Source organism: Heteronotia binoei, chromosome 4 (genome assembly GCF_032191835.1).
Source record: "Heteronotia binoei isolate CCM8104 ecotype False Entrance Well chromosome 4, APGP_CSIRO_Hbin_v1, whole genome shotgun sequence".
In the NCBI taxonomy this organism is placed as follows: Eukaryota; Metazoa; Chordata; class Lepidosauria; order Squamata; family Gekkonidae; genus Heteronotia; species Heteronotia binoei.
The window spans coordinates 145,999,320-146,013,519 of record NC_083226.1 but is presented as its reverse complement, the minus strand read 5'-3'; the positions used below and the strand labels follow the sequence as shown (position 1 = coordinate 146,013,519).

Below are 14,200 nucleotides of genomic sequence, written 5' to 3'. Positions count from 1 at the left end.
ATCAAACAGATATGCTAAATATTACATTTACAATACATGTTTAGGTGTACATTATTGTTGACTAGAGTGCAGGATGGGATGTAGAATGGTATGATATAACCTGAGATCATCAAATCTTGGAAACCAACAAGCTTGATACTTTGGATGGGGAAACCACCAAGGAAGTCTCTATGGAGGAAGGCAATGGCAAACCACTGCTTCTTACTCGCCTTGAAAGCCCCTTTCTGGGATAACCCTAAGTTGGTTGCAGTTTGATGGTACGTACATACACAGTATGCAAGAACCACCACCTTTGGAAATTTTAAATATTTTTAAAATAAAAGAATTACAAAATCAACCCAGCTGTGCTAAAAATCCAAGTTCTATTCCTTCCCCCATCCCCAATATACAAATACCACATGCTGTTTTTATTCTGAAACAGATGCCCATGCCTAGTTCCTTGCAAAGTGATTATGCCATTTCTTATTAACTTTTAACAATGATGCTGCAATACAGGAAGTCATGGCCTTTTTACCATACAAAAGGGAGAATACAGCCACACAAGTTATAATTAAGGCTATTTTTTCCTTGTTCACAATTGCAGAAGTTACACAGTTAAGCAAGAGAGGGCACATGGTGTTCCACATAAGAATGCGGCATGATCCACCATCCTTTGGAAAACATTTTGCCTACATAGTTTATTCTTATTACTCAGGATCGAAAACAAGCATTTGAGTCCCTTTCCAAATGCAGCTTTAATTGCACTCTGAAAGATGCTTTCCCCAAGACTACTTGCTTTTTAATTTCCCTTGTTGGTATACAATATACCAAAAGGAAGAAAGCTTACCTACAAATCTAAAAAGAAAGCTTACCTACATATCTACCAGATCAATGTAATATACTGGTTAGCTCATTGGACTTGGGCAACCTGGTTTTAAAGCTCCATACTGAAAGGTGCCTCTCTCTGTCTGACTTCACATAGTGAGAATCAAATGGAGGGGAGAACCATGTATGTTGCTCCATGGAGGGAGGTCCACAGAAGAATGTGATAAATGCAGCAAAGATTGTAAGAAATGACAGCTTTCCACAGCAAACCTGGGGGAAAGTATCCAACACAGAGAGGGCAACAGGCTAGATTTGGCCAGAACGGAGGAACTCTGCACCAGCATTGCATGGATGAAGAAGTATCTTATGTTCTAAACCAGGGCCCATAATTTTGTTACAAGCATTTTTTGAACACTAAGAGAAATGAGTGGATGCCCAAGAGGGACTAGTGGGAGGAGAATAACACTGCTCAGCCTTCTGAAGAAGTAACTCATGAAAGCTCACCCCCTACCACAAATTTTGTTAGCCTTTAGAGTGCTAAAGGACTCTTAGGCCGTTTTCGCACTCACGTTTTACTGGCGCCACGACCATCCTGACGCCGGCAAATCTGCATGGCTTTCGCACCAGAAGCTCCGGCGCTCCCAGAAGCGCCGGCTACTTCCGTCGCTAAGCCAGCGCAAACGGAAATCGCAAAGATGCAGGAAAACGTTTGCGCTGGCTTAGCGACGGAAAGCGCCGGCGCTTCTGGGAGCGCCGGCGCTTCTGTTGCGAAATCCATGCAGATTCGCCGGCGTCAGGAGGGTCGTGGCGCCAGTAAAACGTGAGTGCGAAAACACCCTTACTCTTTTCTACTGCTATAGTCTGCCACGGCTGCCCATCTTTGTCATGGCTCAACCGTACTAGTATTGACTTAATGGAAATAAATTATGGCAGAGATCCTTAATTACCATCTGCAAGTAAGTACCTGTGGGATTAGGGATTCCAGTAACGGAATCCAGATGAAGCCAAAACCAGGGAGCCCAAAAGCTTGGACACAGTGAATTTTGTTTCGGATGTTTGTCAAGGTATCCTGGCAGGGGTGGATGTAAACAGGATGTGGTAGGTTTCTCTTGCTGAAACAGGGTGATGGTTGGGGTCTAGCAGTATCATTATGAGCAAGTCTACTCAGAATCCTACTCAGGTCAATTCAATAGAGTTTAAGATTGCACTGTCAATCATCCATTCTCCTAACTGTGATATTTACTTCATTTATCTTTGTGAAAGTCCTTGCCTGTTGGTTGTGGAGCCACTATTGTTGCAAGCAAACACATCCCTAATGAAGACAAATACAGCTTCAAGTTCAAGCACCTTTTATCCTCATGTATCCTCAGAACTTGGGTTGCTGTCTGGACTTTGTGTGAAGTTCTTCTACACACACATCCCGATTCCATAGCTACTACAACTTTGTCTCTCTCCTGCCACATTTAAGACACCTCCAAAGCATCTGGAGCTGCTGGAGAAGCACTTTAGTCATAAGAGTGCAGGACAGAGTAGCTCAAAAAGGAAAGAAAGTAACATGAAAGATAATAAGGCATAGCGAGGAAGTAATATGGAGAAGGGGATAAAGAGGAAGGACACTTAAAAAGGAAACAGTTCCACCAAAACCCACTGATAGGTATTGTGGCTACTATTATATCAGAGATTTCCTGATAAACTTCTGATGATGCAATAGCCCCCTGCCTTCTAAGATCTGTGATACTGCACAACCCCCTGCCCTCCTTCTAAGATCTATTATGCCCAAAGAAAACCCAACTGAGAAACTTGGCTAGAATATGAGCTTACTCTACCCTTCATCCACACACTGCTGCCAATCAATATAGAGAATACTGACTTTGATAGACCAGGCCTTACTCAGGATAAAGTAGCTCCATGTGACTAATCCAAATCTTATTTAAGGGAGAGTTAAGGAAGTATGCAAATATTTGTGTTTATGTAAACTAGCATATCTTCTCATGAAGACACAGTCATACTTGATACATTCAGCCATCGTCAATTAAGGGCTTCAGAAAATAATGAAAACCTTTGCGCACCATTAGCTGTACTAAGCACTAAAAACACAGTAACTAGGAATCCACCTGAGGCCGCTACAGCAAGCACATCTGAATTAGTTTGCAAGATCTACAATAAGTGGGTCTTCAGCATTATGTTGAGAAATTCCTGGAGTACCTCAGTAGTTCCTTCTACAGTGAAGTAGTACCTTAGCAAGCAAAGGTAGATTTTCTTCTGGTGTCATTCAATGGGAAGAAACTTGAGTATCTTCTAAGGATAAGTGCAAATGTCCACTACCATGTGTGTCTTTGCTGTATCAGAAGAAAACCTCAGCCAAAGCCAGAGGTGAGGGAAAGGCCACATCTTTCCCTACTGGAGTAGGAAAAGCTAGAATTATTCTTATGGGAGAAGGGATTCTTAAGAGATCTGAAGCTCCAGCAAACAGCTACAAATTCAGAAAGTTTTCCAGGATCCTTTCTTAACTTTTAAATATAGATAAAAAATATTTATTTAAATATAAATAAAAAAAAAAAAAGAAGATGCCATCAAAACGAAAAAAAAAAAAACTTTTAAATATAGTAATTTTGAATTGGAGGTATTGCTACCTGGATAGTTTTCATGCTGCCAAATTTCAAAATAGAGCCAAGAACTCTTAAATCATGTAGTGATACCTAAGCAAGAAAACACTGCCCAGAGATATTCATGGACATTCTTCCATGGGTGGTAAATGGTTTCCAAACTCACGAGTACTGTCCATCAACTTTTTTCGTGATAGTGTTTCCTGCTTGAAGGAACCACATGTTCCATGCAACAAACTTGAAATTGCTATCTACTGTGAAGTCATCACCAGCATGGCTTTCAGTCCTATTTATGCTTAAAATGCTGTGCAACAGGGAAGCAAATATTAAAGTCACTAAGATATTCTGTTGCTTGCATGTCCAGTAGATGATGTGGCAAGGAGTAATCTATAAGACAGACTACTATGTTTGCATTTTACATATATCTAGATTGCAAAAAAAAAATACTATCTAAACATAGCTGTTACCAAAGTGCCATGCTGAAACCCAAAATAGAGCAAGGCACTCCATTATTACCACCAGTTCTAACTGTAAAGTAGTAGCCCACTGGCTTCAGTTCTAGATGGTACAAGTATGTGCAATAGAAAAAAGGCACATTGAAGTCATTGGTTCAAGTCCCTCCCCCCACTCTTTATTGCCAACAAATGTTTTCTTAAAATCACAGTTGCAAAAAAAAAGTGTGTGTGTATATAATAAATACTTCCACTTTGGGCTGTAATAAATAAAAAAATTATTAACAAGGAATGCACTTTGCCAGCCACAAGTGTGATCAGTTCTTGGAAGAAAATAAAAAAAAAGTATGGCCATAGTTCACAGTTAAGCAGTCACAAAACTGCCCCTTAACAATTATTCCACAACATCGAGTGCTTCCCTCCCTCCCAGATCCTCAAGTGTTATTCACAGTTTAGAGTCCTCCATCAGAACTATTCACTGCAGAGCTTCAAGTTCTACTCATATCTTTCAAGGCAAGCTACATTCCAAAGAAATTCCTTGTCACACCATTAATCCAACAAAGCAGACTGCAGGCTTCATGTCTGGTTCCAGCCCAGCACGCAAGACGAGATAGTGATTCGTACCAGTCCCCTCCTCCTCCGTCAACATACTGGTCTTCCCAACTGCCTCCATTAGTAGACTTCAGCAAGAGAAGTCCTTTTGGTTTTAGAAGAGTTCTTTTAATTACACCTTTGCAACAGCATATTCAATGCATATTCCATTCGCTGCTTTAGCTCCAGTGAGCACCCAGACATCAGGAGAGTTGTCAAGTGAAAAGTTGTTGATATCCGATCTTCATTGATGTAGGTAAGCAGGTATTCCTCACTTTGGTTGCAAATTATGATCTTTGTGTGATCATGGTAGAAGTTCACCTGCCAAGGAGGTAAGAGTTGTGGCTTAATGTAAAGTTGAGACTTAAAACATGTTGAGGCGTTCAAAGAACTTGAACCAATGCATTTGGTATTGTTCCATAGGCGCACAGAACTTACAAATTGTACTACAGAGCTCTTTGTTCAGGTAGGATTAAATCACCAAGGCAACAAATTTAAATGGCATCAATTAAGTCATGTTTCCAATTTGTAAAAACACTTCCTTAACAAGAATATGTATGAATATTGGCTGCTGTAACAATCAGCATATTTTGGTTTGCAACTAGAGCAGCATTCATACAGTCCAGGTGCATAATTCAAAGCTTTCAGTTATGTATCTGACAAGCACTGCAGAATTACACCTACTCAGAAACTCCCACTTATACAAACTTCTTACTAGAAGACCGCAGCAGGCAATTTATGCCTACATTCAGAATTAAGAGCCATGGCCCAAAACAGACATTTTATCATAAATACGTAGAACTAGGGTGTGAAAAAAAACATGCTTTATTAAAAAAAGAGAAAAGTATGGTAGTTACTGCATAAAACAATGTTTTCATGGCACCTTGGATGTCCATGCTGTTTGGTTGCTACAGTCCTAAGTATTTGTTCTTTTGGAACCAAAAAAGGGGTTGCTGGTGAAAAATGAAATCGAAGCCCACAGTGATTAATTTGTATTCTCAAGAGGACTGCCGGAGATGTCTTGCTAGTCCCTAGGCCCATCAACTAGTCTTGCTAGCCCTTAGGGCCTTCAACCCGTCCACAATGATTACATACAAACATTACCATTTATATTTCTAGGGAAAGTCATTTTTATTCACCTTAGTGCAGCCATGGATGGTCTACCAATCAGCAGCGGCTTGAGATGGAACAGCACTCTAAGCAGGGCACCCACCCCCTCTGAAAGTGGCAAGGAGCAGCTGTGCGCCTTCACCATGGAGTGCACTGCAAGGCTGCCCTAGCTCCACGCCCAGTGTCTGATGCAGCCAGCAGTGACGAGCAGCCCCGCTGCACCCTCTGCAGTGTAGGCGCGCAGCTCCCTCCAGCCGCTTTTGCCGGTATTTCCCTTGCCACAGTGGTGAGGGTGGGTGGGATGGCCAATCCAGTGCCCTCCCAGGGCTTGCACCAGCACCCTGGTTAGGGTTGTGCCCCAGGCAGCCACCTGGACTGCCTAGTGAAAGGACTGGCCCTGCTACCAATGAATCCATCTAGGCGCACTATACAGTGCAGGACAGATCCTCAAGCATGACTATGAAATCAGTTCTCTTAAATCCACAGCGTCTAAAAACTATACTCCTAGTATCAAGAATTCATCTTTCATGGACTTATGGTAAACTAGAACAAAGCCATTAATCACTAATTCCCATCACAACATCCTATACCAATGTATTCCTTCAGCTGTTCATACACTGTGAAATGGTACTCCTTGTTCTGCAAATTTGATCACGTTCTACATAAAGAATGAAAGAGGTTGTGGCTCAGTGGTAGAGCATCTAGTTGGCATGCAGAAGCATCTTCTGTGAAACCTTGGAGACCTGCCAGTCTGAGTAGATCATATTAACTTTGATGGACCAAGGGTCCAATTCACTATAAGGCAGCCCCATGTGTAGATCTTAGACGGGGCAGGGAGGGGAGAATGTGAGCAAGTGAAAGAAGTTACCTGGAAAGTGCCATCATTGAAAAGCATCATCAGTGCCTTATCAGATTTCAACCACTGCAGGAGGTAAAGCCGAGGTCTGCGGACATCAGTCACACTGGGCAGGTCCCCTCCCTGGAAGATGGCACACAGCTCAGTTTAGAACAGATATCACTCAAACAATCTACAAGTCCAATATCCTCCAGTCACACTACTCACATCCATGAGGTTCTCCTCCATGTAATGAGAAAAGTACTTCAGAACTGTCACTTGACTGATGAACTGTTCAGGAGCATCAGTAGCAGAAAAAACTGAACACTGGCCAAGCTCTGCATAGTAATGGACTGTTCTACAGACAAAAGCCGAGAAGAGAAGGTAAGGTTTAATTAAGGTTTAGTTAGAGAGGTACAAAAATACAATAGGACAAACTGAGTCATCTTATCAACCAGCCACTCACTTCTTGTCTGGGAGGAGGCTCATGTGTGCACCATTGTTGAAAAGGACGCCCACAGTATGGTCTGACAACTGATAACCAAAGCCATATTTGTTGGAATAGTCCACCCATTTTGTGACCCACTGGAAAGAGGCAGTCAGCTGTTCTTTGGGAATATGATCCGACTCAGGCATGTTCTCTAGACATCCACGCAGAACTCTTGCAACAGTATCAGCTACAGTTCCCATAGTACTATCTTCAAGGCCTTTGGGAGAAGACAGGAGAAAAGGTGTGTTACACAAGTTGCTCAGCAAACTATGACCAAGCCCATCATCTCTGTACCATTCTTCAGCTGGTTCACTTGGTTTGTTCAAAGCATGGGATGTCAATATTATGGTGACCCCTTAGGACAAGGAACAATAAACTTATTTGTGGGGGGAGGAGAACTTGGGAATTTCAGAATCCTCAGCACTCTCAGAATAATTTCAAGGGATCCATGGGAGTTTTGACAGATCTGTCCATGTCAGTTTGAACTCAAGAGGCCTGCAGTTTCAAGCCAGAATCCATTGATATGGTAGGAAAGATTTGTAACACTTACATTCACTGCTGCTGCTGCAGCTGCCCAACGTTCCTCGGACTATCATTCGGATAGCATCACCAATTTGCTTGGTCTCTGTTAGCATGCCGGGTTTGGCTACAGGGGTGTTGGAAGGCTGGCTCTCCTGAAAGAAAGAGGACATCATGTGATGTTCCAAGCAAGATGACTAAAAAACATGTTGCAGCTTTTGTTCTGAAGGTGGCCTGGCAGTCATTCCTTAATAGCAAAGCCCCATCATGGCATCAGGCAAAGAGGTGAGCTCAGGCTTGTAGTTTCTAAACCATGTAAAGGATGCAGAATGTGCACTCTTACACACAAGCCTGCTGTCTCTCTCCCGCCCCCCCCCCAAACATCAGACTCCACATTAGTGATCTTGAGATTAGCTAGAGCGACACCACTAGGCCAGACCTGCCTTGAAAATCTTCCCCACAACAACTTGAAGCACCATGAGAATCTTCCCCACAACAACTTGAAGCACCATGAGAATCAGACCTACCAAGATCTTCATGGCCTCCGCCTGAATTTCATTCATTCATTTATTTATCAGATTTATATCCCACCCTCCCCTAACAGGTTCATGGCAGCCTACTGAGTAAGGACTTATTGAGTAAGGACCTCTATGCCCTGTTGTTGGCCCTCCAGAGGAACTGGTTGGCCACTGTGTGAGACAGAATGCTGAACTAGATAGACCCCTCGTCTAATCTAACAGGGTTCTTCTAATGTTCTTAAGTTAATTTTACAGCAAAAGTAATTTGCATTTCTGGCCAGCTTTATCACTACTCAACCCAGGTTCCCATAGTCTGCAAACGCCAAGTTTTCCATAACACAGGTTCATCCAGAATTTTTTTAAAAACAAACGAACCAAGAATGAATAGTGTGTCCAGCAGCATCTCAAAGGATTACACTGTGTGAAGCAGATGCTAGATGATCTGATTTATTATTTTTGGGGTCAACACAGGGATGGCATCAAGTGTTCCCAATACATCCAAAGCTCTTGGCATTTAAGTATCTGCTAGCTATTAATTTTCTAGTAATATTAGAAAACCCCAGAAACTTAACAGATCTGTGTAGTAACTATACATACCTCTTCTAGTCTATGCTTCGGAGGCTGCTGGGTTATAGAGGTCTTTTTCAAGTCATGCCGAAGTTTGTATATTTCTTCGTCTTCTTTAGCCAATCGATCTGAAAAGACACAGGGGAAAAACACAGCTGTTATTACACCCAGAAATGAATTACTGCATCAGGAAACATCCTGCAGTGCTTTCCTTGCCATGACATGCTGTTTTTTCCTGTAGGTTTGCTTGTTAGTCCCTACCCAATTTTCATTTGCTTGCAACTAATTTCACAGGGCAGAACACAGTATTATACTAAGAGACCACTAATGAAGGACTTGGTTGCAAGGAGAAGTTCCTGTTTCGCCAATAACAAGCAGGCATACAAGACTGACGGAACTACCCAATAGGTATTTAAACTTTTTATACAGAGCTGCTGGACATGCCTATCCCAAGCATGCAAGCTCTTTGGAAGCAGCAGCACAAGTTTTCCTAATTGATATTTGTACTTACCTAGTACTAAAGCTAGCTACACTTTGTAACTTTGCTACAACCACCCAGGAAGCTGGAACTGGGTGTAAAACAACCTGTACATAAATAAGATGCTTACTGTGTGTGTCAAAGTATCTCGCTTTTTCCTTCTTGCCCCCAAAGAGAGCTGCCGCTGCCTTCTTGAAGAAATTCTTAGCCGGGCTTGACAAATTGAAGTCAGGAACTGTGTGACAACAGCTCGCTGGAAGCCTCTCTGGGGTGAAGCCCTAAGGAAACAAGATGCACAAAAATGGTAGTCCAACAGATCTGCATCTGCATTCAGAACAGAGGGAACCACACACACACACACACACACACACACACACAAAGAAAAAGCACCCCAAGATGGCTACTAACCAGCAAGAAGAAATCATGCCGAACGATGTCGTCTAAACTTGGACGATCCTCAGGGTTTTTTGACAACATGCTTGTAATTAAATGTTTTGCTGGGGGCATCAATGATGATGGCATGGAATATCTTGCTTCCCTAATACACCTGTAGGTTTCCTTTAGATTAGTGGTTTCAAATGGAGGTCTTCCCAATAGCATTGTATACCTGTTGAAAAAACAACGGATACCAGTCTCATTTCCATCTCTGGCAGAGAATAAATCTCTATGCTAAACAGTTTCCCGTTCAGCTCATTCATTCCCTAGTTAGGATGGATTCCAGAAGTTACAACCGGAAGGTGAACCAACGTTTTGCACCATTCTATTTTGTGCAGAAGAAACAAGTTTGGTAACTCGACAAGAACTCAACTGTCAGCAAATTGTGGCTCATGTGGCTGTAGGAAGAGAAGCAGACAGAGCAGGGCTCATAGTTCAGTAATAGAGCACCTGCTTCTCAGAGCCCATTTCTGCCATCTCCAGTTAAAGATCTTTAGTAAATGGATCTGAAGAGGACCCAGAACATTCGAGAGCTACTGCTGGGTTGGATGAACCAAGGATCTAGAAGCATAAATCAGAATAGCTTATGTCTTCTGACATCTCAACACTAACAGGTATTTCTGGTGGACTAAAAGCTGGACTTCCATTACCAGGTATCAATTGTTACCCTCTCATATAACCAGAGCAAGCAAAACAAGCTGTGAAAAATAAGCACTTTTTGAACAGTTCAATTCTCACAGGTCACAAAGTTCACCTTTGGACAGTTAGACTTAATTCAAGCTGAACTTTGTGACAGCTTTGCATGCACACAGATCAGTTAGTAATCTCTTTATGTATTTGCATGGAAGGCAGGGATGCCAGCCTCCAGTGGGACCTGAGGATTCCCTGGAGTTCATCTCCAACCTACAGAGATAAGTTTCCTTGGAGAAAATCAATGCTTTGGGAGCTGGACTGTATGGCATTGCACTCCACCAAAGTCCCTTTCCTCCTCGGGCTCCATCCCCAAGTCTCCAGGCATTTCTCAACCTGGAGCTAGCAACCCTACCCCCATCCCCCATGAGTGGACAATGGGGACCTGGCAACCCGAATAGAAGGCCATAAATATTCTCAGTACTTACATGACACAGCCCAATGCCCATATGTCTGATTCACAGCCATGCCCTTGTTTGTTCAAGACTTCTGGAGAAAGGTAATTTGGTGTGCCACAGATTGTTCTGAGGGAACAAAAATTAACCAGGAGTTAAACTTCAAGACTTGCTGTTGCTACCTTTTCCAATTACTCCTTTTCAACATGTTTATAATAGATTGCAATGAAACATGCACATCTACAAATAAGTTTGCCTACTACTAAGGAAGAAATTTGGCCAAATAAGCTAAGAGTTAAATACTGGGCAGATTTCCACATGGGCCCTTTGCTCCAGTTCCAGCAGGCCTCAACTATAGGCATAATCTCAACAGTACACAACCAGCAGTAGACCTGCTGTTACTGAAGGTTCATCAATGGTCCATTACGACAATTCACTGGCAGTTTTATGCAGTAACCTGATAAAAAGGAAGTGGGCCTAAAAACCATCGGGATTGTTTGTGTGTAAAAGACAGGACAAATCTGGGAGAAGCTGTAACTCAGCAGCAAAACATCTGCTTGGCACCCAGAAGGTCCCAGGTTCAATCCCTGGCATCCCCAGTTAAAACAAATCAAGCAAGAGGTGATGTGAGAGACCTCAGCCTGAGACCCTGGAGAGCTGCTGCCAGTCTGAGTAGACAATACTCCGATGGATCAGTGGTCTGATTCAGTATAAGGCAGCTTCATGTGTGTTCATGCACTGACCTATTCTGGAAAGAGGCCCAAGCAATGTGCTAGCAATACTTGCACATCTCATTGCCATATAAAACTAGGAGTCCCCAAGGCAATCCCACTGTGGCCTTGAAATACATGATGATGAAAGGAGTCAATTTTAGGTCATGACAAAGATTGTCTCTCAGATCCTTACCGCCTTCTGTGCTCCAAAGGTTCAAGCCTTGCTGCCAGTCCAAAATCACCTACTTTTAATTCCATGGCATCATTAATGAAGAAGTTACCTGTGGGAAAAAGGGGTGGAGGGAAAAGCCAGTTGAGTGCCCAGTCAACATAATGATGTACTAGACAAGTGCTGACTCATGCCCAAAGGAAGCCAGAAGATATTCATTTAATAAAGAAAGCTACTTAGCACTATTGCTCAGGCATTCCAAAACCATATTGCAAGATAACTGATCCTATCAATTAATCCCCATGAGTGTAATTTTAATAGCACTAAGAAAAAAACCCCACTTCCATTGTCGAACAGCTTTTAATACAAGCCCAGCGTATCGTAGGAAGGGCAACCCACTCACCTAGCTTCAGATCTCTGTGCAAGATTTCTTGCTCGTGAAGGTATTTCAGTCCCAACACAATCTGCCTGAGGTAGTATCGGACTTCTGGCGCCGTCAATACCTTCCTGGCTTTCAAGATGTGAGCCATAGACTGATTGGGGGCGGGGGGGGGGAGAAGGAAACAAGGCACAAGACAAGGTCACCGGACCAAAGCCAGACACAAGATTTAGCCTGTATTAAAAACTGGGATGAAGAGGGAAGGAATAAGAACTGCTCAAAGCAGTTGCAGAAGATACCTTGCACACCCCGCCACACATTTTAAGTTAGCTGCCAATTCCATGCAAGTGAATACCGGATTGCTCCCCAGGGACGCATGCTCACCCTTCGACTGCAGTACTCCAGAAGAATGTAAATATTCTCTTTGTCCTCAAAGTAATGGTAGAACTGCACAATATGCCTGTGATTGAGCAACCTGTGCAGCTCAATTTCTTTATCGATCTGTGGGGAGAAACGGGAGGGAAAAGGGTCATACCTGCGTGGCTTGCAGTAATGGCTCAGCCACCGTGGGAAAAAAAGACAGGGCTTACACATGAGTAAGCCACTGCAGGAAGAGGGAAGGGCCACCCAGGCACATAAGAGAGATTCCTGAGCGCCGCGTCACGGAGGGAGGCACGCACCTTCTCTCTTTGATGAGGCTTGGCCACTCGGCTGTGTGGAATGATCTTGGCAGCGTAGACTTTGTTCGTGGTCAGGTCTGTCATCTCGTAACATTTTGCAAAGCCACCCTGGAGAGACAAGCCCATGGGAGAAAGCAGAGCATTAGATGTGACAGCTAAGAGATTCGCCCTCCCCTTTTCAAAGGAGTTCGAGTGAGCTGAGCTCTGTGCGCAACAGAGAGAGCACCACATGGAGCCAAAGTCCTCTGAAGGGGGAGGAGGGGGGCCAGGATATTTACTAAAGGCTCAGCAGAGCATTGACTAGTGCCACCCCCACCGCCAGCATGCTGTCCAGGCAGACACAGTTCTTGCATACCGAAGCAGCCACCAGCACAGCTATCGACCATTAACATCCGTGCGGGTCCCAGCAAATGGCTGGATAAAGATGCTTGAGGAGGAACGCTGCTGGGCACCCGCAGCAGCAAGGCAGACATTCAATTCCCACAGAGGCAGCTGCAAGTCAGAGAAGATGCCTGCCATGCTGTTCCGTGCAAGCAGGGAGGCAAGCATGCATTTGTCACACAGGAACACGATATGCTAAGCAGCCCTTTCCAGACTAGCAACCGAAGGCTTAATGAGCTCTTCCATTCAGGCAGACACAACTGGGGACTCCATTCAGGCAATCTGGGGATCCAAGGAGGAGGCAGATCAACATGCGGGGCGGAGGGGAGAGCGGGGGGAGATCCTGGACCAGACCACTGGAGAATTAGAAATGAATGGCACAGTGAGAGGCTTTGTGTGTGGAAAGGGGGGGGGGGGCTTGTGCACGGAGGAGGGGGGTCTGAAGCATAACAGACGGCAGTGAGAGAAAAATCAGAAGGTAAGCAAGGGGAGAAAGCGCTTGTAGGCACAAGAAAGCCCCTGTGGGTACCTGGAAGGGGGGAGCCCAATTGGGTGCCCCCCTCCCCCCAGGGCCCTGGGCAACCGCGGAGTTGGCCAGCCGCCCTGGAGAAAGGCCAAAGAGGCAGCATGCAGAGCGGGGGGCGCCGCCAGCTGCTCTCCTCTGCCCCCAGTTCTAGAGAGCCGTCTCGATAGATCCCCGTCCAGGGCCACCCGCAGCGCCTCCACAGCCGGGCGTTTACCTTCCCTAGCACCTTGCCGCGGCAATATCGCCTTCCCGTGGTGGGGTCGATAATAATCCGGGAGACCTCGGCGGCGGAGTGCGAATGGTGGTGATGCTGCTCCGGGTCCGCCGCTGCCGCCGCCTTCTTCCTCCGAGACTCCCCGCCGCAGGCTTTGCCCAGCGCCTGCTCGCCCATCTTGCTGTTGCCGCCGGCGGTGGCGCCGGTGCTGCCCGGCTGGTAGGTGATAGTCCTCAATAAATCCATAGCCTCGACGGCCGGCTCTGCCCAGCGCCCCGCACCCGCCGCGCCAGCTTCTGCCCGCCCCGCTCCGGACACCGCTTGTTGCAAACCACTCGCTGTGCGGAGCGGGAGGCGGTTCGGCTGCCTTTTATAGCGCGGGCCTTGGCCCCGCCCCGCCCCGTGACGTCACAACAGCGGCCCGCCCAGCAGTCGCGTTCTCCGGCCAGCCGCGGAGAAAACCTGACGGAGCTCCGCATTGGCCGGCGGAGAGGCGAAGCGCGCTCGGCGTTCGGTGGCGGCAGGCTTCGCTTGCGCGCCCCTGGCGGAGAGGCTTGTAATGACAATCGCCTTCCTTCCCAAGCGCCTTTGATTAGGTGTTAAGTGCCACCGGACGCGGTGACACCGACTCCCGAGTAACGCTTTAGG

At 45.2% G+C, this 14,200-nt stretch overlaps 1 protein-coding gene across 1 annotated transcript; it reads right to left on the bottom strand.

Annotated features, from left to right (window-relative positions):
• Positions 1-4,019: 4,019 nt before the first annotated feature.
• Positions 4,020-13,892, bottom strand: PLK2 (polo like kinase 2). The gene is made up of 14 exons (XM_060235962.1): positions 13,553-13,892; positions 12,432-12,539; positions 12,136-12,252; positions 11,776-11,905; positions 11,397-11,484; positions 10,524-10,619; positions 9,379-9,577; positions 9,101-9,248; positions 8,523-8,620; positions 7,439-7,562; positions 6,865-7,105; positions 6,627-6,756; positions 6,432-6,542; positions 4,020-4,774 (listed from the first exon to the last, which is right to left on the bottom strand). The coding sequence occupies exons 1-14, from the start codon at positions 13,796-13,798 to the stop codon at positions 4,583-4,585; spliced, it is 2,028 nt and encodes a 675-aa protein (XP_060091945.1). The 5' UTR covers positions 13,799-13,892; the 3' UTR covers positions 4,020-4,582.
• Positions 13,893-14,200: the final 308 nt, after the last annotated feature.

What these genes read in the sequence shown, in the direction of transcription:
- PLK2 (XM_060235962.1), bottom strand. Translation starts at nt 13,798, where the DNA reads ATGGATTTATTGAGGACTATCACCTACCAGCCGGGCAGCACCGGCGCC. An exon ending in GAGATACTTTGACACACACA is followed by an intron (nt 8,621 to 9,100) that starts GTAAGCATCTTA and finishes GTGTCTTTTCAG; the next exon opens with ATCGATTGGCTAAAGAAGAC. An exon ending in AGCCTCCTCCCAGACAAGAA is followed by an intron (nt 6,757 to 6,864) that starts GTGAGTGGCTGG and finishes TTTTGTCTGTAG; the next exon opens with AACAGTCCATTACTATGCAG.